General features: G+C 39.6%; 1 protein-coding gene across 1 annotated transcript in view; it reads left to right on the top strand.

Annotated features, from left to right (window-relative positions):
• The window catches only part of GARNL3 (GTPase activating Rap/RanGAP domain like 3), a gene marked incomplete at its 5' end in the record, with an annotated part of 46,704 nt that extends 26,179 nt beyond the window's left edge, over positions 1–20,525 (top strand). Inside the window, 17 exons of the mRNA XM_082492786.1 lie at positions 277–383; positions 1,222–1,337; positions 4,113–4,217; positions 6,389–6,463; positions 7,422–7,533; positions 8,250–8,348; positions 10,089–10,205; positions 10,915–11,087; positions 11,392–11,550; positions 15,573–15,639; positions 16,121–16,228; positions 16,644–16,762; positions 17,159–17,294; positions 18,391–18,600; positions 18,910–19,021; positions 19,756–20,099; positions 20,355–20,525. Of these exons, the coding sequence (XP_082348912.1) occupies positions 277–383; positions 1,222–1,337; positions 4,113–4,217; positions 6,389–6,463; positions 7,422–7,533; positions 8,250–8,348; positions 10,089–10,205; positions 10,915–11,087; positions 11,392–11,550; positions 15,573–15,639; positions 16,121–16,228; positions 16,644–16,762; positions 17,159–17,294; positions 18,391–18,600; positions 18,910–19,021; positions 19,756–19,912 (1,972 nt within the window). The 3' untranslated portion in view covers positions 19,913–20,099; positions 20,355–20,525. The remainder of the gene's footprint in view (positions 1–276; positions 384–1,221; positions 1,338–4,112; positions 4,218–6,388; positions 6,464–7,421; positions 7,534–8,249; positions 8,349–10,088; positions 10,206–10,914; positions 11,088–11,391; positions 11,551–15,572; positions 15,640–16,120; positions 16,229–16,643; positions 16,763–17,158; positions 17,295–18,390; positions 18,601–18,909; positions 19,022–19,755; positions 20,100–20,354) is intronic.
• Positions 20,526–20,872: the final 347 nt, after the last annotated feature.

Below are 20,872 nucleotides of genomic sequence, written 5' to 3'. Positions count from 1 at the left end.
TTTGCTAGTGCCACTAATAGCATTGTTCTATGAGTAGAACTGCAAAGTTCTGTTGTAATTGTTAGTGTCACAGTGTTAGTTTGCGTAAAGGAAGCTGAATTTTGCTCAAGTGAATAACTCCAAGTGAACATTTTTTGTTAGACCCGGGGGAGTTCTTACCTAAGACATACCCAGATAACAGTTCCCAGTTCTTCCTTCTGGTTTAAACAGTGTCTGTAAAAACAGTGGGTTTTGAATGTGACTTTCAATATAGGTAAAGATTTGTTCTTTCAATAGGCTGAAAATATTTTCTGAAGAAAGTGTTCCTCTCTTTGGACCTCCCCTTCCATCCCCATCTGTGTTTACAAATCACCAGGAATTCAGGGATTTTGTGTTAGTGAAATGTAAGTCAGTTTTTCTTTTGCTAGAAACACTTTTTAAATAATTGCTTTAATAAATTGAGATTTGTGATGCTTAAAATGTAAACACATTTTCTTTTGTATGCTTCTGTTCTGTATAGAATTTTTTTTCAAATCTGTAGTGTAGCTGTAGTGTAGTTCCATCAAACTGTTCCAGTCAGATTAACAACAAACTGAATTTCTATGCAATTATGCTTCTCAGGCTACTAGAGACAAACTGACTTTTACATTTGCAGAATTTAGCTTTGCATTTTCTTAAAGGACTTGGAGATCTGAAAGGACATATAATGCTTTTCAGTATTTAGTAATAGAAAGTGTTAGGTAAACAGCTCTGAAAACCTGAAAACACAAGGTTTTTTGAATGCATGCTGCATAGGTGCCTTTCAGCACCTTCAAGAACTTTTAAATTCTGTAATTATTCAGTTCCAGTTTTCATTAACCCTTACTCACCCTTCTAAATCAGTGAGAAAGAGATCTTTGAGAACTGATCATGATGATTACAATTAGGTGCTTACCTGACAGGAACTTGACTAATAAATCATTTTGCATACTGAAATTGGGTTAGAACTTAAATTGATGAGCGTTTTGTTTTTAATTTTTTTTATTAGGTAGGAGGCCATTGGGAGGCCTTGTAGAATTCTCCTATTATTAATTTTTCTCCTTTAAGCTTAAGGGATGATTATTCACTAAAAAACATGCAAAAAGGAGGCAATTCTAAGTTACTAAGGCAAAACCAGATATTTTTGTAGAGAGGCAAACTGGAATCAGTGGAAGTTGTCGAAGTTCATTTAGGTAATGTATCTTCTTTTCCATAATATTTTAGTAATAAATGGGGAAAAAGCCACCTTGGAAACCCCAACATTTTCTCAGAAACGTCAACGCACTCTAGACATGCTGATCCGCTCTTTATACCAAGACCTGATGCCTGATCTACACAAGGTAAATGTAAGTCAGAAGTCTCTGCATCGCTCATGTGTGCTCTCCTGTTCTCACAGGTCAACTGAATGTTCTGTTGCTTTAAAAGAAATCCTAATGAGAATCCTACGCTAAATACCAATTGTCATTTAACTTGTTTTACAGTTATATGAAAGTTGACAAATAGTCCTTTCGGGGTGGGACTCTTCATGCGTTTGTTTAAACCAGGTGTGAGGAGAAGCATAACAATGTCATACTTTGTATAAGTTTACCTGCAGCAAGGGAATAGGAAATTTAGGCTCTGCAAATACAGGTATTAGTCTCGTCACCATAAAAACTGCACTTACTCATTCCATTACGTGTAACTTTGGATTTTTACACTTGGGTAACAATGAGATAACTTCACTTTAGATGGTGAAGACTTACTCTTAAGGTCATTCTTAACTAACTAAAAGAAGTTCAATACTTGTAAAATTAATGAGGTACTATTTTGTTCCCACTGTTTATGTCTCTTAGCTAAATAGAATCATAGAATTAGTGAGGTTGGAAGGGACCTTTAAGATCATCAAGTCCAACCGTTAACCTACCCTGATAAAAACACCACCACTTCTAAACCATGTCCCTGAGCACCTCATCTACCCTTTTCTTAAACACCTCCAGGGATGGTGAATCCACCACCTCTCTGGGCAGCCTATTCCAATGTTTAATAACCCTTTCAGTGAAAAAATGCTTCCTAATATCCAATCTAAACCTGCCCTGACATAACTTGAACCCATTTCCTCTTGTCCTATCACTTGTCACCAGGGAGAAGAGGTCAGCTCCCATCTCTCGAAAACCTCCTTTCAGGTAGTTGTAGAGGGTGATAAGGTCTCCCCTCAGCCTCCTCTTCTCCAGGCTAAAGAACCCCAGATCCCTCAGTCGTTCCTCATAAGGTTTGTCCTCCAGACCCTTCACCAGCTTTGTAGCCCTTCTCTGGACACGCTCCAACACCTCAATGTCCTTCTTGTAGTGAGGGGCCCAAAACTGAACACAGTACTCAAGGTGAGGCCTCACCAGTGCCGAGTACAGGGGGATGATTACTTCCCTAGTCCGGCTCACCACACTATTCCTGATGCAGGCCAGGATGGTGTTGGCCTTCTTGGCTGCCTGGGCACACTGCTGGCTCATACTCAGCCGGCTGTCCACCAACACCCCCAGGTCCTTTTCTGCCAGGCAGCTTTCGAGCCACTCCGCCCCCAGTCTGTAGCGCTGCATGGGGTTGTTGTGACCCGAGTGCAGGACCCAACACTTGGCCTTGTTGAACCTCATACCATTGGCCTCAGCCCATCTGTCCAGATCCCTCTGCAGAGCCAATCTATCCTCAAGCAGATCAACACGCCTCCCTAGTTTAGTGTCGTCTGCGAACTTACTGAGGGTGCATTCGATCCCCTCATCCAGATCATTGATAAAGATATTAAAAAGAACGGGCCCCAGCACCGATCCCTGGGGGACACCACTTGTGACTGGACACCAACTGGATTTAACTCCATTTACCACCACTCTCTGGTTACGGCCATCCAGCCAGTTTTTTACCCAGCGAAGAGTACACCTGTCCAGGCCATGAGCAGCCAGTTTCTCCAGGAGAATGCTATGGGAAACGGTGTCAAAAGCCTTGCAAAAATCCAGGTAAATAACATCCACAGCTTTTCCCTCGTCCACTAAGTGGGTCACCTTGTCATAGAAGGAGATCAGGTTTGACAGGCATGACCTGCCTTTCACAAACCCATGCTGACTGGGCCTGATCACCCTGTTCTCTTGCATGTGCCGTGTGATGGCACTGAGGATGATCTGCTCCATGACCTTCCCAGGCACCAATGTCAGACTGACTGGCCTGTAGTTCCCTGGATCCTCCTTCCGGCCCTTCTTATGGATGGGTGTCACATTTGCCAACCTCCAGTCAGCTGGGACCTCCCCAGTTATCCAGGACTGTTCGTAAATGATGCAGAGTGGCCTGGTGAGCACTTCCACCAGCTCCTTCAGTACCCTTGGATGGATCCCATCCGGCCCCATAGATTTGTGCACCTCCAGGTGCTGAAGCAGGTCCCTCACCATTTCCCTTTGGATTACAGGGGCTTCATTCTGCTCCCCATCCCTGTATTCTAGCTCAGGGGTCGGGGAACTCAAGGAACAACTGGTCCTACTGCTGAAGACTGAGGCAAAGACGGCATTAAGTACCTCAGCCTTTTCCTCATCCTTGGTTACTACGTTACCAGCCCCATCTACTAGAGGACAGATATTATCCTTGGTCCTCTTTTTATTGCTAATATATTTATAGAAACTTTTTTTGTTGTCCTTGACAACAGAAGCCAGGTTTAGTTCTAGCTGAGCTTTGGCCCTTCTGATTTTTTCCCTACATTGCTTCACTACCTCTTTGTAGTCCTCCTGAGCGGCCTGCCCTTCCTTCCAAAGGCCATATATCCTCTTTTTTTCCCTAAGCTGCAACACTAGCTCCCTGCTTAGCCAGGCCGGTCAATAGATTTGCTTAACCTTTTTTTGTCCGTATATTAATGTCTGCAGTCTTTGTTATGAATGTATAGAATGTGAGAGTGATAAACTATGACAAATTGGAAAGTAAAGCACTCAAGGATTGGAAGAGTTGTAATTTCTGTTCCCTGAGATGCTACACAGTTAGATTCGTCACTACAGGAAAATATCCAAAAAAGGACAGGAAATTTAAATGCTGTCACACTAACTTAACTCAGATTAAAAGACTGTGAAAACTTTTGGTTCAGTTTAAAAAAGAAACGTTTTCTGTTTTAGAACATGCTCAATAGAAGGTCCTTCAGTGATGTGTTACCAGAGTCGCCAAAATCAACACGGAAAAAGGAGGAAGCTCGGCAAGCAGAGTTTGTCCGACTTGGTCAGGTAGGATCAATTTAAGATGTATGCCCCTATGTTTACAAAGACCGTGTCACCCATTTTGTTAAAATTTGATTAGCTTGCAGAGTTATGTTAGGACTTAATGCAGTTCTCTGTAATCAGAAATAGTTTTCTAGTATTGCGTTAGTTTAAGCTATGTTAAGGTAAAATATGAATAGAAGTATTTAACTGTAACACCTAAGGTGTACAACACAATTACAAATATTTATAAAATACATAAGCTAAAGGAAGGCTGGAAAAATCACACTTTAGGATCAAAGCTAAAAGATCTTTCCCTGCTTTGTGCAGCAGATGCTTTCAGCCTCCAAGCAGAAGAGCATGCTTTCTTTTTCTGTGCTTTGGAGAACAGTCTTTCATGGATTTCCTCTATGTGTTCTCTTAAGAATGAATTTCTTAGAAATTATTTACCCCACTTTAGCCAGAAAGAAGTTTCAACAGTCTTTCTGCTAAATCAGAGGTTGCCACACATCTTTGAACATACCAGACGATGACTCCAATCTTCTATGGGCTTATTGATGTTTAGAATCAGTGAGGAGTAAAACTTCCTAATGATTTAGATAGTCTGGTTTGATCTGACAGTTCATTGCAGCAGAAAAAGGCAGTGTCTATGCTCATCAGTTCCCCTGTCCCTTCCTGCTTGTCTCTTCTTCATCCTGGACTGGTGACGTGCTTCTGCTGCTTATCTTAAGAATGCCTCTTTTCTCAGCTGATTTAACTCGGCATGAGTTAAAAGAGCAGGAAACCAAAACACGAAAAAATGAAACAAAACAAAAAACTTCCCCCCCTGCCCTTGAAATGCACACCTCCTCCCTTCTCTCTCATTTTTTTATCTGAGTAAGCTAAAGAGTGGAAGAGTCTGAGAAGTTCTAGATCTGGTTAAAGGTAGAGAATGGAGCTAAGTGGTTGAGTGCTGGTGCAAAAGAATCTCAGGGCTGTTAAAGCTTGTATTGGCAGGGCTGCAAAGTCTACTCCTCTGTGGTTTGCCCACCCTTTCCCCAACAACCTTAAAATAGCTAGTCACTCTAGAGGCAGGTGTTTGAAAGAAAAAAAAAGAAACGTGAATGTGTTTGTAATATTCAGACAGAAGTAACCAGTGATTTATTCCCCAAGTTTACTAATTACAGAAGTTAAAGAAAAACATGGTTATTGAAAGCATAGAAACCTGTAAGCTTGATCCCCTCCACTACCCCCAAGTTAAATGCTCATAAGACACTCACATAACAAATCTAGTTGGGACCCATTTCTTAAAACAAGACGTCCATCCCTGGCACGGTCTTCATTGAAGAGAAACCCAATATGTGGGTTAAAAATTTATAGATACCTGTTTGTTTGTGTTTTTCTTGGAGGTTATTTTCACATTTAAATCTTTCCCTTCCCTAAAAGAACTTTCCTCTAAGTTACAAACTGTAGGCTTGGACACATTTCAACATGCCTTCCAAGTAGCTTGTAATCATTCTTGCCAAACTATGAATGCGTCTGTCTCTTAGTTATAGTCAGTTGAGTTTTTAGAAGGTAAAGAAAGTTCACTGGCGACTGGTTCAGCAGTATGTTTAAATCTTATTTATTTTCAAGATGATCTCTACTGACTGGTGGGGTGAAATTAAAATGTTAATGCAATGAAGTGTTTTGTGTGTCTCTGTAAGCTGACAGCCATGATTAATGCAAATGTGAAAATGTTGCATGCAGCTGATTACTGCCATTTCACAGAGACTGTGCATGATGGTAGGCAAACTTTACGGAAGTAAAATTGCTTTAGGTAATTTCTAAACTTTGCATCAAAGAATGCATGTGTCATCACTTTATAGGACCGCTGCTGTAAAGGTTAGCAATGCAGGTATATAGGATACACAGGGTCTGTTTAGGTTTCTCACTCAAACTATGTTTATACAGTATTTATCTAGAGTGCTTAACCCTTTCAGAATCAGCTCACTTCTCTTTACTTCTAGTTGAAGAATTTGTGAGACTGTGACTGTGTGTCCTTGGCATAGGTTTTGTTCAGGGTATACAAAATTCTGCTTCTTTCCTAATTACTTAAAATGTGATAGGAATTCCAAACTGGAGTTATTTTGTAGTCCTAAATTGTCCTCTCTTCATAGTCTTAAGCTTGGGTCTTGCTGACAAAAACTCAATTTAAATAAAACATCTGTTTGTATTAGGCATTGAAATTGAAAACCACTGTGAAAGGGGATGCCGCAGTTAACTTGGCAACCACAAGCTTTTGTAAAAAAGAGGTGAGTGGACCTGTCTGTCTGAGGAGAGTTATGAAAAAACTAAAGGTTATCGACTATGGCATTGCATATCAGGTCTGCATACTATTTATTTACTTTTGTAATTAGATACTGTAGCAGCAAAGATGAAATGTTTAGTGGCTTCTTAGTGATTCTGCAGCCAATATTGAATTAATAAAGGATGAGCCTGGAGACAGAAGCACTTCTCAAGTTAAAGCAAGCGTGGATATTTTTATATTTGAGAGTGTTTGGTGAAAATGCCATTTTCCATATGCAGTTATGTTTTATTTTAACTTCTGCATCAAGTGTAAAACAAAAGTCAGTTGTGTTTTTATTTCCTGTAGAACCAGATTTTGTTCAAGGGCATTAGGGAGCTAAAGATGCAAACTACACTCTTCTGCATGCATCTTATATACAGAAGCTTCAGAAGTGCTTCTAGAATTTTAGAGACTTCAGCTAATATTTCAATTGGGGGAGGAGGGGCAGACTCTGGGAGGTAGGTACAGAGAACACATGATGAAAGAACAATTTGGCAGAAAGGCAGTTTTGACTGTACCATGTGCTAGTGACTAAACATCACAAACTGAGCCATAAAATGTAAGCAAATTGCATATTGCATAGTGTTATGTATGTTTTAAGTCTATAGTGTTTTTTTTTAAATAAAATACATATTGAGTATTTCCAGAATTGCACTGTGTCAGCTGCATGTGTTTTAATTCCAGTGTTTCAGGAATGTATCTTACACTTATTAGTCTCCAAACCTAATTAATATGGAGAGTATTTCCTCTACAAGAAAATTAAATAAATTTCGATATTTCGAATTCAAAAAATATACTGTTTGGAAATGTATCCTTCCAAAAGCATTTACATGTTATTACTCGCCATTGTCCATCACATTCTATGTCTGTATGATCTGTATTTATTGGTGTGCTTAATATATATCCCTTATGTTACTTCATAGCCTTGGGAATCTCAATCTTTCTGCAGTAATTTTCCTCATGAGGTTGTCTGTGCAGATTCTTGGGGCCAGTCCTTGCTGGTTTCTACAGATGCTGGCATCTTGTTAATAGATGGTTAGTAAATGATCCAGTGTTTTTGTGTCAATTTTTATGTATCTGACCATTTTCTTGAAAATGTGTGTTCATAAGCTCTGTCCAGGTGTTGGTAGGTCTTCACCTACAGGGTTAGGTATCAATTCAAGGAAATTTATTGCATTTATGTAACCAGTATCAAAAACTCTCTCTGCACCCACCATATTGGGGACCCGATGTTAGTGCAGATTTCTGAATGTTTTGTTATTTCAGGTGTTGTTTTCTTGACCATCTGAAAAGACATATGAAGTCAAATCCAAGCTCAAGGAGCATTTAAATGGCTTGTCTGGATTTCTTAGCCCTTGATGATAGTGAGCATGAAGCCAAAGGCTTATGTGACAATGAAAGCCTGCTTCTTCCATAGCAATGATATTGCTAATTTGACCCCTTATCTTGTGCGTGCCACATAAGGCGGCGGGACCGAGGGAATGAAGTTAGTTCTCAGTGATAATTCTCAAACTTTCCAAATGAAGGTCCCTTTTAGGCTTCAGTTGCATAATCTGATCCGTGGCGATGATAAACCTCTCCCATGAGGAAGTATTGGCTATGATGCTGTGGTATGTGTAGCAGCTTTGTGCAGGTTTTTTCATTTTCGTAAGAAAAAAACAAGTTGCTTATTACAAGAAAGAAATAGGTCAAACCCAATGACTAGCAAATTTTAGCAGGAATTTGAATAATTATGTGTGTTTCTTTTTTAGATGGTCAACCATCAGTCCAAGTATTTGATAAAACTCTCCAAATAAAGCAGATGCATGTGTTGGAAACTCTGGATCTTTTGATTGCCCGAACAGACAAAGGTAGGAGAGGTCACTGTTCTTTGATTCTCATATGAATGTGGCTGGTGCTGGGTAGTATGTTGCATAAGGCAGTCGTGTCTAATAGTGGCAAGTCTATTAGATGCCTCATTTAGAATAAGGGAGCACGTGCAGCAACTGTTGCTATTTTCTAAAAGGTTGGCGAGGGGAAGTCTCTTAAGTCTTCATTCATGCTTCCTTTAAGGCAAGCCCGAAACTGGTCATATTGTCTTTCTTCAGCCGCTGTAGGAACTCAGTACTCTTTGGAAATCTCCTTGACTGAATTATATGTTTATTCAGTTGTGCAAAAATGTGGGGGAAATTACTTATGCTGTCATTGTTTTACCAAATGTATTTTATTGGTATTTATTCTGTTAACTGTTACCACATCCTAGTGCTATAGAATGGATTTTCTTGAAGGTTCTGGTATAAAAGAACTTACATGTTGTTTGGACTGACAATGTTTCCTTTTTTGTCTCATTTGGAAGCATTAAATATTCATAAAATGTGCACTTTTTCAATGAGGTACTTTTAACCCAATAGTCTGTGATTGAATTTCACAAAGTGAAAATACACAAAGCAAGAACAGGATCTTTATATGCAACACAGGAAAAAAAATAATTATAAATATGATTGGTTTATTGCTTTTTACCACATTATGTCTGTTTGTTCAATATTGGCTGAAGTTACAAGGGTGCAAGGGTTTACAAGGGTAAAACATTGTTCCTTTGGTATCACTGGGAGTTGCCCAATTTGGCTGCACCTGATGAAGTTCACCCTAGGACCTTGCAGAAAACTGGCTCAAACTACCTGAGAGCCATTTGCAGTTCTCTCTCAAGACACCTGAAGGGTGGGTGACATTTCTGAGGATCTGAAAAGCTGTTTGTGAAGCTTCTAGAAAAGACGATTACATTTAATTGTGAAAATGGTGTACTGTTCGGTTAAACCTGAGGAGAGAGATGTAAGCAGGCATTTGGGGGTAACAGAACAAGTATTGCTAGCGACAATTCATGACACTTCAAATATAGTCTGATAGCATACTTAATTTTTCCAGCCATACCAGCTAGTCTAGTAAAAGAGTCCGTCTTTGTCAGAAAATCTTGCCTTGCTTGCATGATAAGAAACTACTCTTAAGTCACTTATTTCCCAACTACAAGTAGCAGTGCCTCATTTATTTATTTGTTTTAAATTTAGCAGTTATAGATTCCACTCATATCTATCCTAGTGGGAAACACTAAGATTATTTTTGCAGTTGGAATATGCCTTGAACCTAACTTGCCTACCTTTGAAGAACTAATAAGCAAAACCAGTCTGCATCCTAAAGGGTTTCAAACTCTGTTAAGGATCCAGTTATCAGCTACTCAGCTGGATGGTTCCAGCTTTTAAAGTTAACCCTTTTCCTCTTGCCTGGTAGTTTATTATATTTTCTCTGTCTTGGAAAATTTTGTATATTTGCAAATTAGCACACATTTCACTGTTTTGAAGCTCTTGTATCATTCTTTGTTGCAGCACCACCCAAGGGGAAACTCAGCTACTGAACTGAAGGGATTGGTTACAAGAATTGTAAAGCCTAGAGAGTTCATAAGCAGTCTTGTATGACGTTGGGGCACGTCCCCAAAGAAGCACTATGCTTTGTTTATCTTTGTTCTGTTTGTTAGCTGCTGCTTCTCTTCAGAAGTATTAATTTCAAAGTACCACCATCTTTTTTTAACTTCTTGTTTCCTGGCTCTCTTCATGCTTCAGGGAAAGACTCTCGTCTCCTTGTCTTCAGACTCAGTGCTGTTCAAAAAGATATAGAAACAAAGCAAATGATAAGGAGCAAATATGACTGCAAAGAAAATAAACTGGAGAGAACAAAAGGTGATTTTATTATCCTGTGTTAAAAACATCCACTGTGGTATGATGCCTGTAGTTGCCAGGGGCTTTATTAGCTCCCTTGAGTCAGTTGTAGGTGTTCACCTTTGGTTTGTTTTTTTTTCCTCTGGACAGTCAATTCAAAGTTCTTTAAGCTTATATGTGAAGATAAGTCTGGTATAGTCCAGCATGACGTTTTAGAACTTTGTAAATACCATGTTAACTTGGCAATCACTGCTGATTAAGAGCTCTAGAGAAAAACAGATAATGTTGCTTTCAGGATTGAAGGGTATGAGAAGAATTATGCAGGGATACGGGACTGAAATAAAGGGCATTTTAAGGTGGAGGAACACTGGCAAATCTCCTTTAAATAGTAGTACTTAGATTAGTTTGGGTGTTGCTGATTATTTTAGTAGACAAACATTTTCTGGTCTTCAGAAGCAAGCTGCTTTGGAAAGCTGGAACCTGCAGAATAGTGAACCCCCATGTATTTAGCCTTTACTTGCAAAAGGAGTAAGGGGAAAAATAGGTTTCAAAAGAGTCATAGCCTTTTGTCTTTTTCTAGAAGTTAATGTTACCCTGTTGGGAGGTTTGTAATTCTGTGTTGCTAAATCATGCATCAGAGCCCCATTGTACTAATCATCATACAAACACAGAACAAAAAAAAAGTAGACCCTGCCCCAAACACTTAAAATTTACAGCATTATTTCCTCAGGCTGCCATTTGTATGCCATTAATACTCACCATGGCAGTGAACTGAGGATTGTTGTGGCTATTCGGAACAAACTACTTCTCGTCACGAAGAAATATAACCCGTGCAACAGTTTAACCAGCAGTTCTCTGCTATCGTCACCTGAATCTCCAGTAGAGGAGTTCCAGTACATCCGGGTATGTGTAATCTAATCACTAATTACCTTAACAGACTGGGCAGCACTCAGCTGGGGGGGTAGGAAAGACAAAGAGCATGCATTTTTATCTTCCTGAACCTCCAGACAAATAAAAGTGAGAAGCCATATGATGGAGTTGCATCATATATATGCCAAAGAAGTCTTTCAGATTGTTTTAATTAAGTTTCTGCTTGTTCTTTATCACGTTTATGTACTTAGAGCACATTCCTTTATACTCATGAAGTACCTGCAGCAACCACAGTAGGAGCTTGAAAAAGAGAATAATTGTATTATTTACATTGTAGGAAATATGCCTTTCTGACCCTCCAGTGGTTATGACGCTGGTGGATGGTCCTACTGGAGACAGTGACAATATGATCTGTGTGGCATATCGGCATCAGTTTGATTTAGTTAATGAGAGTACGGGGGAGTCCTATAGATTGCATCATGTTGAAACAAACAAGGTAATTTGTCATCATTGAAACTATTTTCTTGCAGAACCACACATAATTTCTTACTGACTTGGTGCATCCTATGCTGATCTCCTGGGAGTGTAATTTGTGGAGATCCTCATCTCTCTTATTTTTCACTGCTATAACCTCTGTTTTAGGGCACTTGGTATTTGTTCCTTTTGGGATAGGTGGTAATAATCACTCCCAATAGAGGTAGTTACAAGATATGACATGTTATGAAAGAGACTGTGTTTCAGGCTCTGGAATATCACTGTCAGCGTAAGTTCATTTTTCTCCATAGTCTATAGTTTGCTTTTTGCTTTTTTTTAAGTTCAGAACAAAAATGTTTTATGTTCTCTCTCAATGTTTTATTGTTTAAGAAATTGCAGCAAAATAACTTTGGTTCTTGGTCACCAGTATCTCATTCAGATTTGCCTATTTGCATATACTAAGGCTAAAATATTTACACGTAGCTTTTAGTTCAATTTAAGAAACTGCTGCCCAGTCAACTAATAAATTAACTGAATCTTTCTAACTAGGAAACATAGGGTTGGGATTTAAGAAAATGTCCTGATTTTCAGAAAGATCTCCAGTATTTCCCGCTGCTGGCGAGATAATGGTCTTCAGCGTCTCTGAAAATCAGATAATTTTCATTGTTTCTAAATATGGCTGTGGATGTATAGCTTTAGACAAAAAAATGGAAAATTTTGCACAGTTAATCTTTTTTGTTGTTGTTTTAAACTGACTCTTTTCCTCATAATGAGATGAGACTACTCTTTTTATTTGATTGTTCTTGTTGATAGGTTATTTTCTTTTTAAATCATCTATATTTTTATTCAGATCTGATGATGAAGAGGTTTGGTACCTCTAGCATGGGGTAGGCAGTGTAAGACCGAAACCTGTCTTAATCTGGATGAGGAGGAACTACAAGTAAAGAATGGGGATGGAGAAGTATACCAGCAACACTACCCCCCATTCCTTTTCTCCCCAGGAATCCTTATTTTCTTTGAGAACACAAAGCAGACAATTAATATGAGCTGACCAGTGATTTTTGTGATGTTGAAATGGGACACCAAATTATTTCCATGGGTAACAGAGCAGAAGTGGATTTCAATCACTATAAAGGATGGGTCAAAATGCGTTTGGTATAGAAATATAAACTTCCAAGTCTGTTTAACAGTTCTTGACCTATACAGTAATCTTAACTCAAGAGATGAACATCTAGCTTATTGTACAAAGGGAAGTCAAAGAACCACTCTTCGTGGAATTGGTCTCCAAGCCCTCTCCCTGCCCAAGTAGTAAGTGTTGTGGTCTGGGAAGCATTTGTCTAATGTAATCCTACGTATTTCACTCATAAGGTCTTGTTTCCTGAACTGATACCTTACTTTTTATGGCTGGCTTGGGTTTTTTAATCTAAATGTAAAAGACAAATACAGAGTTGAAATATAAGAATTTATGTAGCCTATGCTATGTGAAAAATATTGTGGTTTATCCAGCATTGGTTCTCAGTTTCTAAATTCGGTGTATTCAGTAATCCTTAAGTAAATCCCTATCGACCTCTGTAAGTGTTAGTGGTTTTGAACCAGTATTCGGTGCATCTGATCTTTCTGCTAGTCACGATATCACAGAATCAGAGAATGGTAGGGGTTGGAAGGGACGTCTGGAGATCATCTAGTTCAACCCCCTGCCAGAGCAGGTACATCTAGAGCAGGTTGGACAGGATGGCATCCAGGTGGGTTTAGAATGTCTCCAGAGTCAGAGAGTCCACAACCTCTCTGGGCAGCCTGTTCCAGTGCTCTGCCACTCTCAAAGTAAAGAAGTTGCTCCTCATGTTAAGATGGAACTTCCTATGTTCAAGTTTGTGCCTGTTATGTCTTGTCCTATCACTGGGCACCACTGAAAAAAGACTGGTCCCATCCTCCTGGCACCCTCCCTTTAAGTATTTGTAAGCATTGATAAGATCCCCCCTCAGTCTTCTCTCCTCCAGACTAAAATGACCCAAGTCCCTCAGCCTTTCCTCATAAGAAAGATGTTCCAGTCCCCTAATCATCTTTGTAGCCCTTTGCTGGACCCTCTCCAGCAGTTCCCTGTCCTTGAACCGGGGAGCCCAGAACTGGCCACACTACTTCAAGTGTGGCCTCACCAGGGCAGAGTAGAGGGAGAGGATGACCTCCCTCGATCTACTGGCCACACTCTTCTTGATGAACCCCAGCATGCCATTGGCCTTCTTGGCCACAAAGGCACATTGCTGGCTCATGGTCATCCTATTGTCCACCAGGATTCCCAGGTCCCTTTCCACAGAGCTGCTCTCCAGCAGGTCAGCCCCTGACCAGTACTGCTGCATGGGGTTATTCCTCCCCGGATGCAGTACCTTACACTTACCTTTGTTGAATTTCATAAGGTTTCTCTCTGCCCAACTTTCCAGCCTGTCCATGTCACGCTGTATGGTGGCACAGCTTTCCGGTGTGTCAGCCACCCCTCCCAGTTTTGTGTCATCAGCAAACTTGCTGATGGTACACTCTATCCCTTCATCCATGACATTGATGAATATATTGAACAGGACTGGACCCAGTACTGACCCCTGGGGAACACCACTTGTTATTGACCTCCAAGTAGACTCTGCACCACTAGCCACAACCCTCTGAACTCTGTCTGCCAGCCACTGTTCAATCCACCACACTGTCCATTCATCTAGCCTACACTTCCCAAGCTTGCTTATGAGGATGATGTGGGAGATGGTGTCGAAAGCCTTGCTGAAGTCAAGGTAGACAACATTCACTGCCATCCCCTCATCTATCCATTCAGTCATGCCATCATAGAAGGCTATCAGATTAGTCAGACATGACTTCCCCTTAGTGAATCCATGCTGACTACTTCTGATAACCTTCTTTTCCTCCAGATGCTTTGAGATGACACCCAGAACAAGCTGTTCCATCATCTTTCCAGGGGTGGAGGTGAGGCGGACTGGCCTGTAGTTTCCCAGGTCATCCTTCTTGCCCTTTTTGAAGACTGGAGTGACATTGGCTTTCCTCCAGTCCTCAGGAACCTTGCCTGTTCTACAGGACATTTCAAAGATGATGGAGAGCGGCCCAGCAATCACTTCTGCCAGCTCCCTCAGCACTTGCAGGTGCATCCCATCAGGACCCATGGACTAGTGGAAACCCAGTTTACTTAATCGATCTCTAACTTGATCCTCATCAACCAAGGGAAAGTCTTCCTTCTTCCAGACTTTCTCTGTTACCTGCAAAGTCGGGGACCCCTGAGGACTGGCCCGAGCAGTGAAGACTGAAGCAAAGAAGGCATTCAGCAACTCCGCCTTCTATGCATCATCTGTCACCATAGCACCTGCCTCATTCAACAGCGGGCCCACATTTTCCCTAGTTGTCCTTTTGCCTCCAATGTACTTGAAGAAACCCTTCCTGTTGACCTTGACATCCCTTGCCAGATTTAATTCCAAGGTCGCCTTGGCTTTTCTCGTTACATCCCTGCATACTCTGACAGCATTCTTGTACTCTTCCCAAGTGGTCGGTCCCTTCTTCCATGTACTGTAAACCTCCTTCTTTCACTTGAGCTTTTTTAGAAGTTCTGTGCTCAACCATGCAGGTCTCCTTCTTCCCTTGCCTGATTTCTTGCTCATATGCAATGGAGCTTTTTAAATTTCACTTTTTGAAAAGAATTTTTATTTTTAGCATATCATGTTGATTCACAGCTGCCCTGAAATTGCCCCATTTCCCAACATTTATATTGCCAAATAAGTTATGTAATTTTTTCTGCTTTATACTCTGTGTGGTATTGAATATTCAGTACTGTACAGAATTGAATAAAAAAGAAATTGATTTTCATCCTGAGAGCATCCTGAAAATAATTCACAAAAGAGGCTGCATTTGAAAAATGACTTCTCCACCCCTTGTTTTTTTCTTTTTTCTGTAGATGTGCATTCTCCCAACCGATTGTATTGCTTGTTAGTCACAACCTGGTTGTAATAACCTCAGTATCCTCTGCCTGTTCATTACCCTTTCCCATTGTCATTGCAGGTTAATTTTGTTGCAGCTATTGATGTATATGAAGATGGTGAAGCTGGTCTACTGTTGTGTTATAACTGTAAGTATTTAGGGAAGACCGAAAATGGTAATACCTCAATCTGCATATGTAATTCTTTTTTCATTGGTGTCTGTGGTATCCTGCGTGTGTAACAGTCTTTGAAGAACATAAACTGTGTTAGCATGGTGCTGCTTGAAGGGCAGTTCTTACTGACAGAGAGGTACAGTTCTGCTGACATTGCTTTCTGAATTTTTCTTGCCTATTCCTCTATCCATAGACAAAGTAAGGAACCGATAGCTGTTGAAACAGGGTAATACTTTGTGAAATATGACAACTTATTAAAATGTAGGTCTTTTATTTTGATCTTTCAAATGCCATATTCACAGAGGAAGCACGTTTCCCTTATCTGTTTAGATATAGAGGGACTTCTACATAAATGCTTGATTATGTGTATAATGCCCACACTTCTGCAAAATCTGCCTATAAAGTTGGGTTTTGTCACTTGCAGTCTAAGGTGATGGATGCTTCTTTTTTGTTACAGATGTTTGCCAATACAGAAAGGTATATCCTTTCAATGGAGGTTGTCCACTGATCCAGCCATCAGCTTATGACTTCCACTTCAGCTGGAATCAAGTTCCTTATGCTGTTGGTAAGAAAATATCTCTTTTTACTAGATGGCTGTTTTTTTCATTACCATTTAGGCTTGCACTTGGCTGCTAGTGGAATTACAGTGTGTGTGCTAGGAATAAGCAAGTTACATTCATGATGCAATTTTAGCTAAGTTTCTGCAAATGACAATTTTAAAAAGTCGAGCCTTGGTGCCAAGTTATTCCTTCTTTGCTGAACTTTTTTTCCTTTCTCTACGTTCTGCCAGGCGTGGAGAGTGAGGTTTTCTTAAGGCTTGATGTAGCTCAGTGTCCATCAGTATGTTAGACAACCCTTTTCATAGGAAAGGGAGATGCCAGAAGAGGTCAGATGATACTCAAGAACAGTTTTCATGGAGCATCCAAGAAACATTTACATTAACCATTTTTCCTTGCCAAATAATTTTTGTTTCGTTGTAGTCTGTGCTTTTCCTTATATCCTTGCCTTCACTACTGATTCCATTGAGATCCGATTAGTGGTGAATGGGAACTTAGTCCACACAGCGGTTGTGCCTGAGCTTCAACTTGTAGCATCAAGGGTAAGAAACAGGAAAATCATGTTTGACTGTTTCTGTGAGAGGTTGGGATCTAATTCACATAAGAAGTTGTTGTAGCCAAAAACCAAACAAACCAAAACTGAAACATGTACTACTTGATCTGTGGTAACTGTTCATCTGTGTGCTCTTAGTTTATATCAAGTATAAAGAGAATTAGAATTGATCTCACTGTCCTTTATTGCTCACACTAATGCAGATCTGAGATATATCACTGTTTATGGGGCAAATGCTATTCTCAACATTAACAGATGTTCCCTCACTTTCCATGACCAACCCTAGTTCACTTAGCAGCAATACAGCAATAGTGGCAATAGAACATAGTGGACAAACATTTGAATAAGTCTTGCTGGACTAACGATAACTTATTTGTCATTTCAGTCAGATATTTATTTTAAAGCTACGGCTGCAGTAAGTGGATCATCTGACAGTAGCTCTAAAGAAATGAGTTCAAGGAGTTCTCCTCAAACACCAACAGCTTATGAAATGCCAGAATGTCCTCTTTCTTCTCTAGAAGGTAACATGGTTTCCAGGCAGCTTGAATAATGATCTATGATCATTCCGGCAGCTGTCACATCTAAGTGCAGCTGATCTTTAGTACAATGCAATTGGTCGGGTAAAAAATTTCAAGTTCCTAGGTGAAAGTCTGGAAAATAGAGTTTTTCTGTTTATCCACAGATATGAAGCACCTGAGCTTTTGCCTCACAGTATCTCTTCCGATTGCATGGTAGCACTGTTTTGAAGAAATCATTTCTGTAGGAGGGGAGGAATTAAGCTTCAGTAGCTTGATGAATCTTTGGCAATATGCAAAAAGAGGTATAAAATTATGGGAAAACTTAAGATTTCACGTACACCATTCCTTTCGTTTAAGAAAAGCTAAACTGTCACTGGATGGTTAAAGCTCTTTTGTGAACCAAAAGTAAGAAGCTCTACCCTCAAAAGAGTTTGCATAGTCAATTTAGTGTAACATGATCTGTGAACAGTCAGTCTATAGGGGAACAATAATGGATAAGCAAGGGAACATGAACTACATAATGCAAGATGTATGGATATTTTCCTCAAAACTGCTGCTGCACTGTTGGAAGAAAGGGAAAGGAGGAATCACAATTTCAGTTTTTAAAAAGCAGTGCTATTTGATGGCAAGTTGTTGGGTTTTATTGCTAGGAATTAGGAAAACATGTGGTATTTTATGTCACCTAAGAAGAGAAGCCATAATTTAAACCATTTGGGATCGAGGCTCCAATATACTTGCAACATATTAAAATACAAGGGGAATATTGCACAGAGTGCAGAGTCATAGTGTAATAGTCAGAATACCAGCTTCAGGACATGTAAATTTACTTCCTGGTTCCACTGCTGATTCATCATATTGCCAAGAGTTATTTTTTTTCTCTCCAAGTCAAATGCAAGTCTGGACAATGTGTTTGCGTTTCTTCCTCCTCCTAGTCTGCTTATATTGAAAGATCTCTGGGGCAAGGAAGATCTTTCTTATTTGGGTTTAAAAGCACGCAGCATGATGAGTATAACTTTTCTGTATAACTTTTTGTTTGGAAATATTAAGAAATTATTCTATTCTGAAAGTGTAACATTCTTTTTTTCCTTCTGTGTTTCAGGTGAAGTTCCATGCAAAAACCTGTACAAAATTCCTCTCAGTAATCTGGTTGGGCGAAGCATTGAACGACCTCTGAAGTCACCTTTGGTTCCCAAGGTCATCACTACTACAACATCCAGTGGCATTGCCTCTCTTCCAGTTACTCATTCGCTATCCTTGTCTCGTATGGAAATTAAAGAAATTGCAAGCAGAACACGTAAAGAATTGCTGGGTAAACTCTCCTCATTCCTCAGTGTACATATCAATTGCCAAGTATGTAATGTCTAATCTTGGGACCATCACAGTCAGATTTGCAGCACGCAACCAGTATTCATAAATAAGTAGTATAAACGAACAAGTGAAACTGTGAGAAAACATGATTTGCAAATAGTCTAGCTAGCGTCTGATCACATATAAAGTGACCACATGCTAACCTAGGCAGAAACTGGTTAATAATGGAAACCAGCAACAGCTACCTTAACATTTTCATGAATACTTTATTTTCTGTTGAGAGTATTAAGTCTTTTATTCCTTTATTAAGGCCTCTTGGATGAGCCTATATCCAAGACAGAAAGTGCACAGAAGCAAAAAAAGGTTCCTCGAAGACAGTCAGACCCCAAGCAGGGAGCAGTAAGATCAACCAGCAGTGACAGGTAAATACAGTGGCTTTTAGAAAAGAACCTAAGTTAGACTGTAAATGTTTTCAGAACTGATTGTTTTTCAACCTGTTCATGCATATCTCAGTTGGCCCGCAGCTTACTGATACCTCTGTATGTAGACCAATGTGAATTTCATGCTAGTGTGTGTGTTAGAATATTTGAATACTATAAGTACTGAAACGATTATACTTTTTGCTAAAGACATGTTAATGAGCAAAGCAAGACTAAGTGGTATTTTGTGGGGACCTGCTGCAGTTGAGCCTGTCATTACAATATGGACTACTAGATCTGCACTGTGCAGGCTTGCTTGCTGTTTTCTTCCTATGCTCTAAATTTTGCAAAGGAACACCATAGCATTTGTCTGTTTGGCTCTGCTTACCTGACCCCACTGCCATTCTCTTGTTTTCAGTGATTTCACAATCTGTGTTTGTGTAGAGTAGTGGCAGAATTCAGCCAAGATACAGTAGACTGAGATTAACAACACAAACAAAAAATCTACTGCAATATAAAACCATATTTGATTTATTTAACTATTTGGAAATTATTTGGGCAGGGGGCTTCATTAACATTGCATTTTAATGATTTTCAGGAGAGTGAAACAGAGAGAAACTCAGTTCTAATGGTCTCCTCTGTCTTTAGGATAACTTGATTGAACCTAGAAATAGCCATTGATTGTACTTGCCCTGATCTGTGCATTTTTGTAGTAACTTTTGTCTTCCTCTTTGCAGGATAATCTCAAGCTCTTTTGAAAGCTATTCTGAAGGACGTCATCTTTCCACTAGTTCAGATCCCAATACTTTAGCTAACAGGGAGGAGAGCTCACCATCTAGCTATCCATTTCAGCTGATTTCTTTGTATGATGAAGACATCATTGACTTGAAGTGAAGACAGTCTGAAAACCTTTCTTCCGTACTTCACATTTTCTTACAACTCTGTGAGCTCTATGGAAATGTCACAAACACTGCTTCTAGTGGTAAAACGTGGCTGGAAGTATTGGTGATTAATCTTTATAGAACCCATGTTGTTCTGGCTAGCTCAGCCTGATTTGGTGATGCTTATATCTTTGACATAGGTATGTTTTCTTTTCTCAGTTAATGAACTGTTACTTTTTGTGGCATTCTAAGAGTAGGTAATCAATGAAAGATTTAGGCTGAAACGAAAGTAAATAAAAAATATTACTTGTTCTGAGCTTCTTATAATTTGAAGTATCCGAATGACATTCAGCTAAGTTAATAGCTGTTATTACTATCATGAGTTGTTTTACAACAGTGTTTGTCATGTGGGAAGAGGAATTTTATAACATAAATCATTCCTTTTGGTTTTTCAGTCTTTAAAAAAACAAACAAAACAAAACAACAAGGCTTGCAGGCAAGGTCTTTCCAAACATTGCAGTCTGTCCTTGAAATGATGCAGCTGTGGTATGTTCACTGAAGAATCAAGGATATTCTGTAAAGATCAGGTAAGATATGAAGGTGCTGCTTTCTTTGCTCTGGCCTGTCCATGCAGTTTTTTTTAGAGAAACTTGAAAACGGTTTTGGCATTAAGAATCCTTGAGCAGAGAGACTTTCTGTAGAAAATATACTTTCAAAATATTCCTTAAGTATTGGAAGTAAAAAAAAAAAAAAACAAACCAAACAACCGTATTTCTCCATCTACTTGAAAACTGTTATTGTGGTACACCTACAGATTTTCCCATTATAGGCAAAAGAGCCAACCCCTGTTTTTGTTCCTGACTACACAGAGATTCCTATGCGGGTATCGGCATTAGATATTGTCTGCTCTTGCATCAACAGTGTAAGTCATTATTCCAGATAATCATATTTTTCTAACTGGATCCAGACTGAA

Source organism: Vanellus vanellus (genome assembly GCF_965231255.1).
Source record: "Vanellus vanellus genome assembly, chromosome: 18".
Lineage (NCBI taxonomy): Eukaryota > Metazoa > Chordata > Aves > Charadriiformes > Charadriidae > Vanellus > Vanellus vanellus.
Note: the sequence above shows the minus strand (reverse complement) of the source record. Positions and strands in the feature narration are given on the sequence as shown.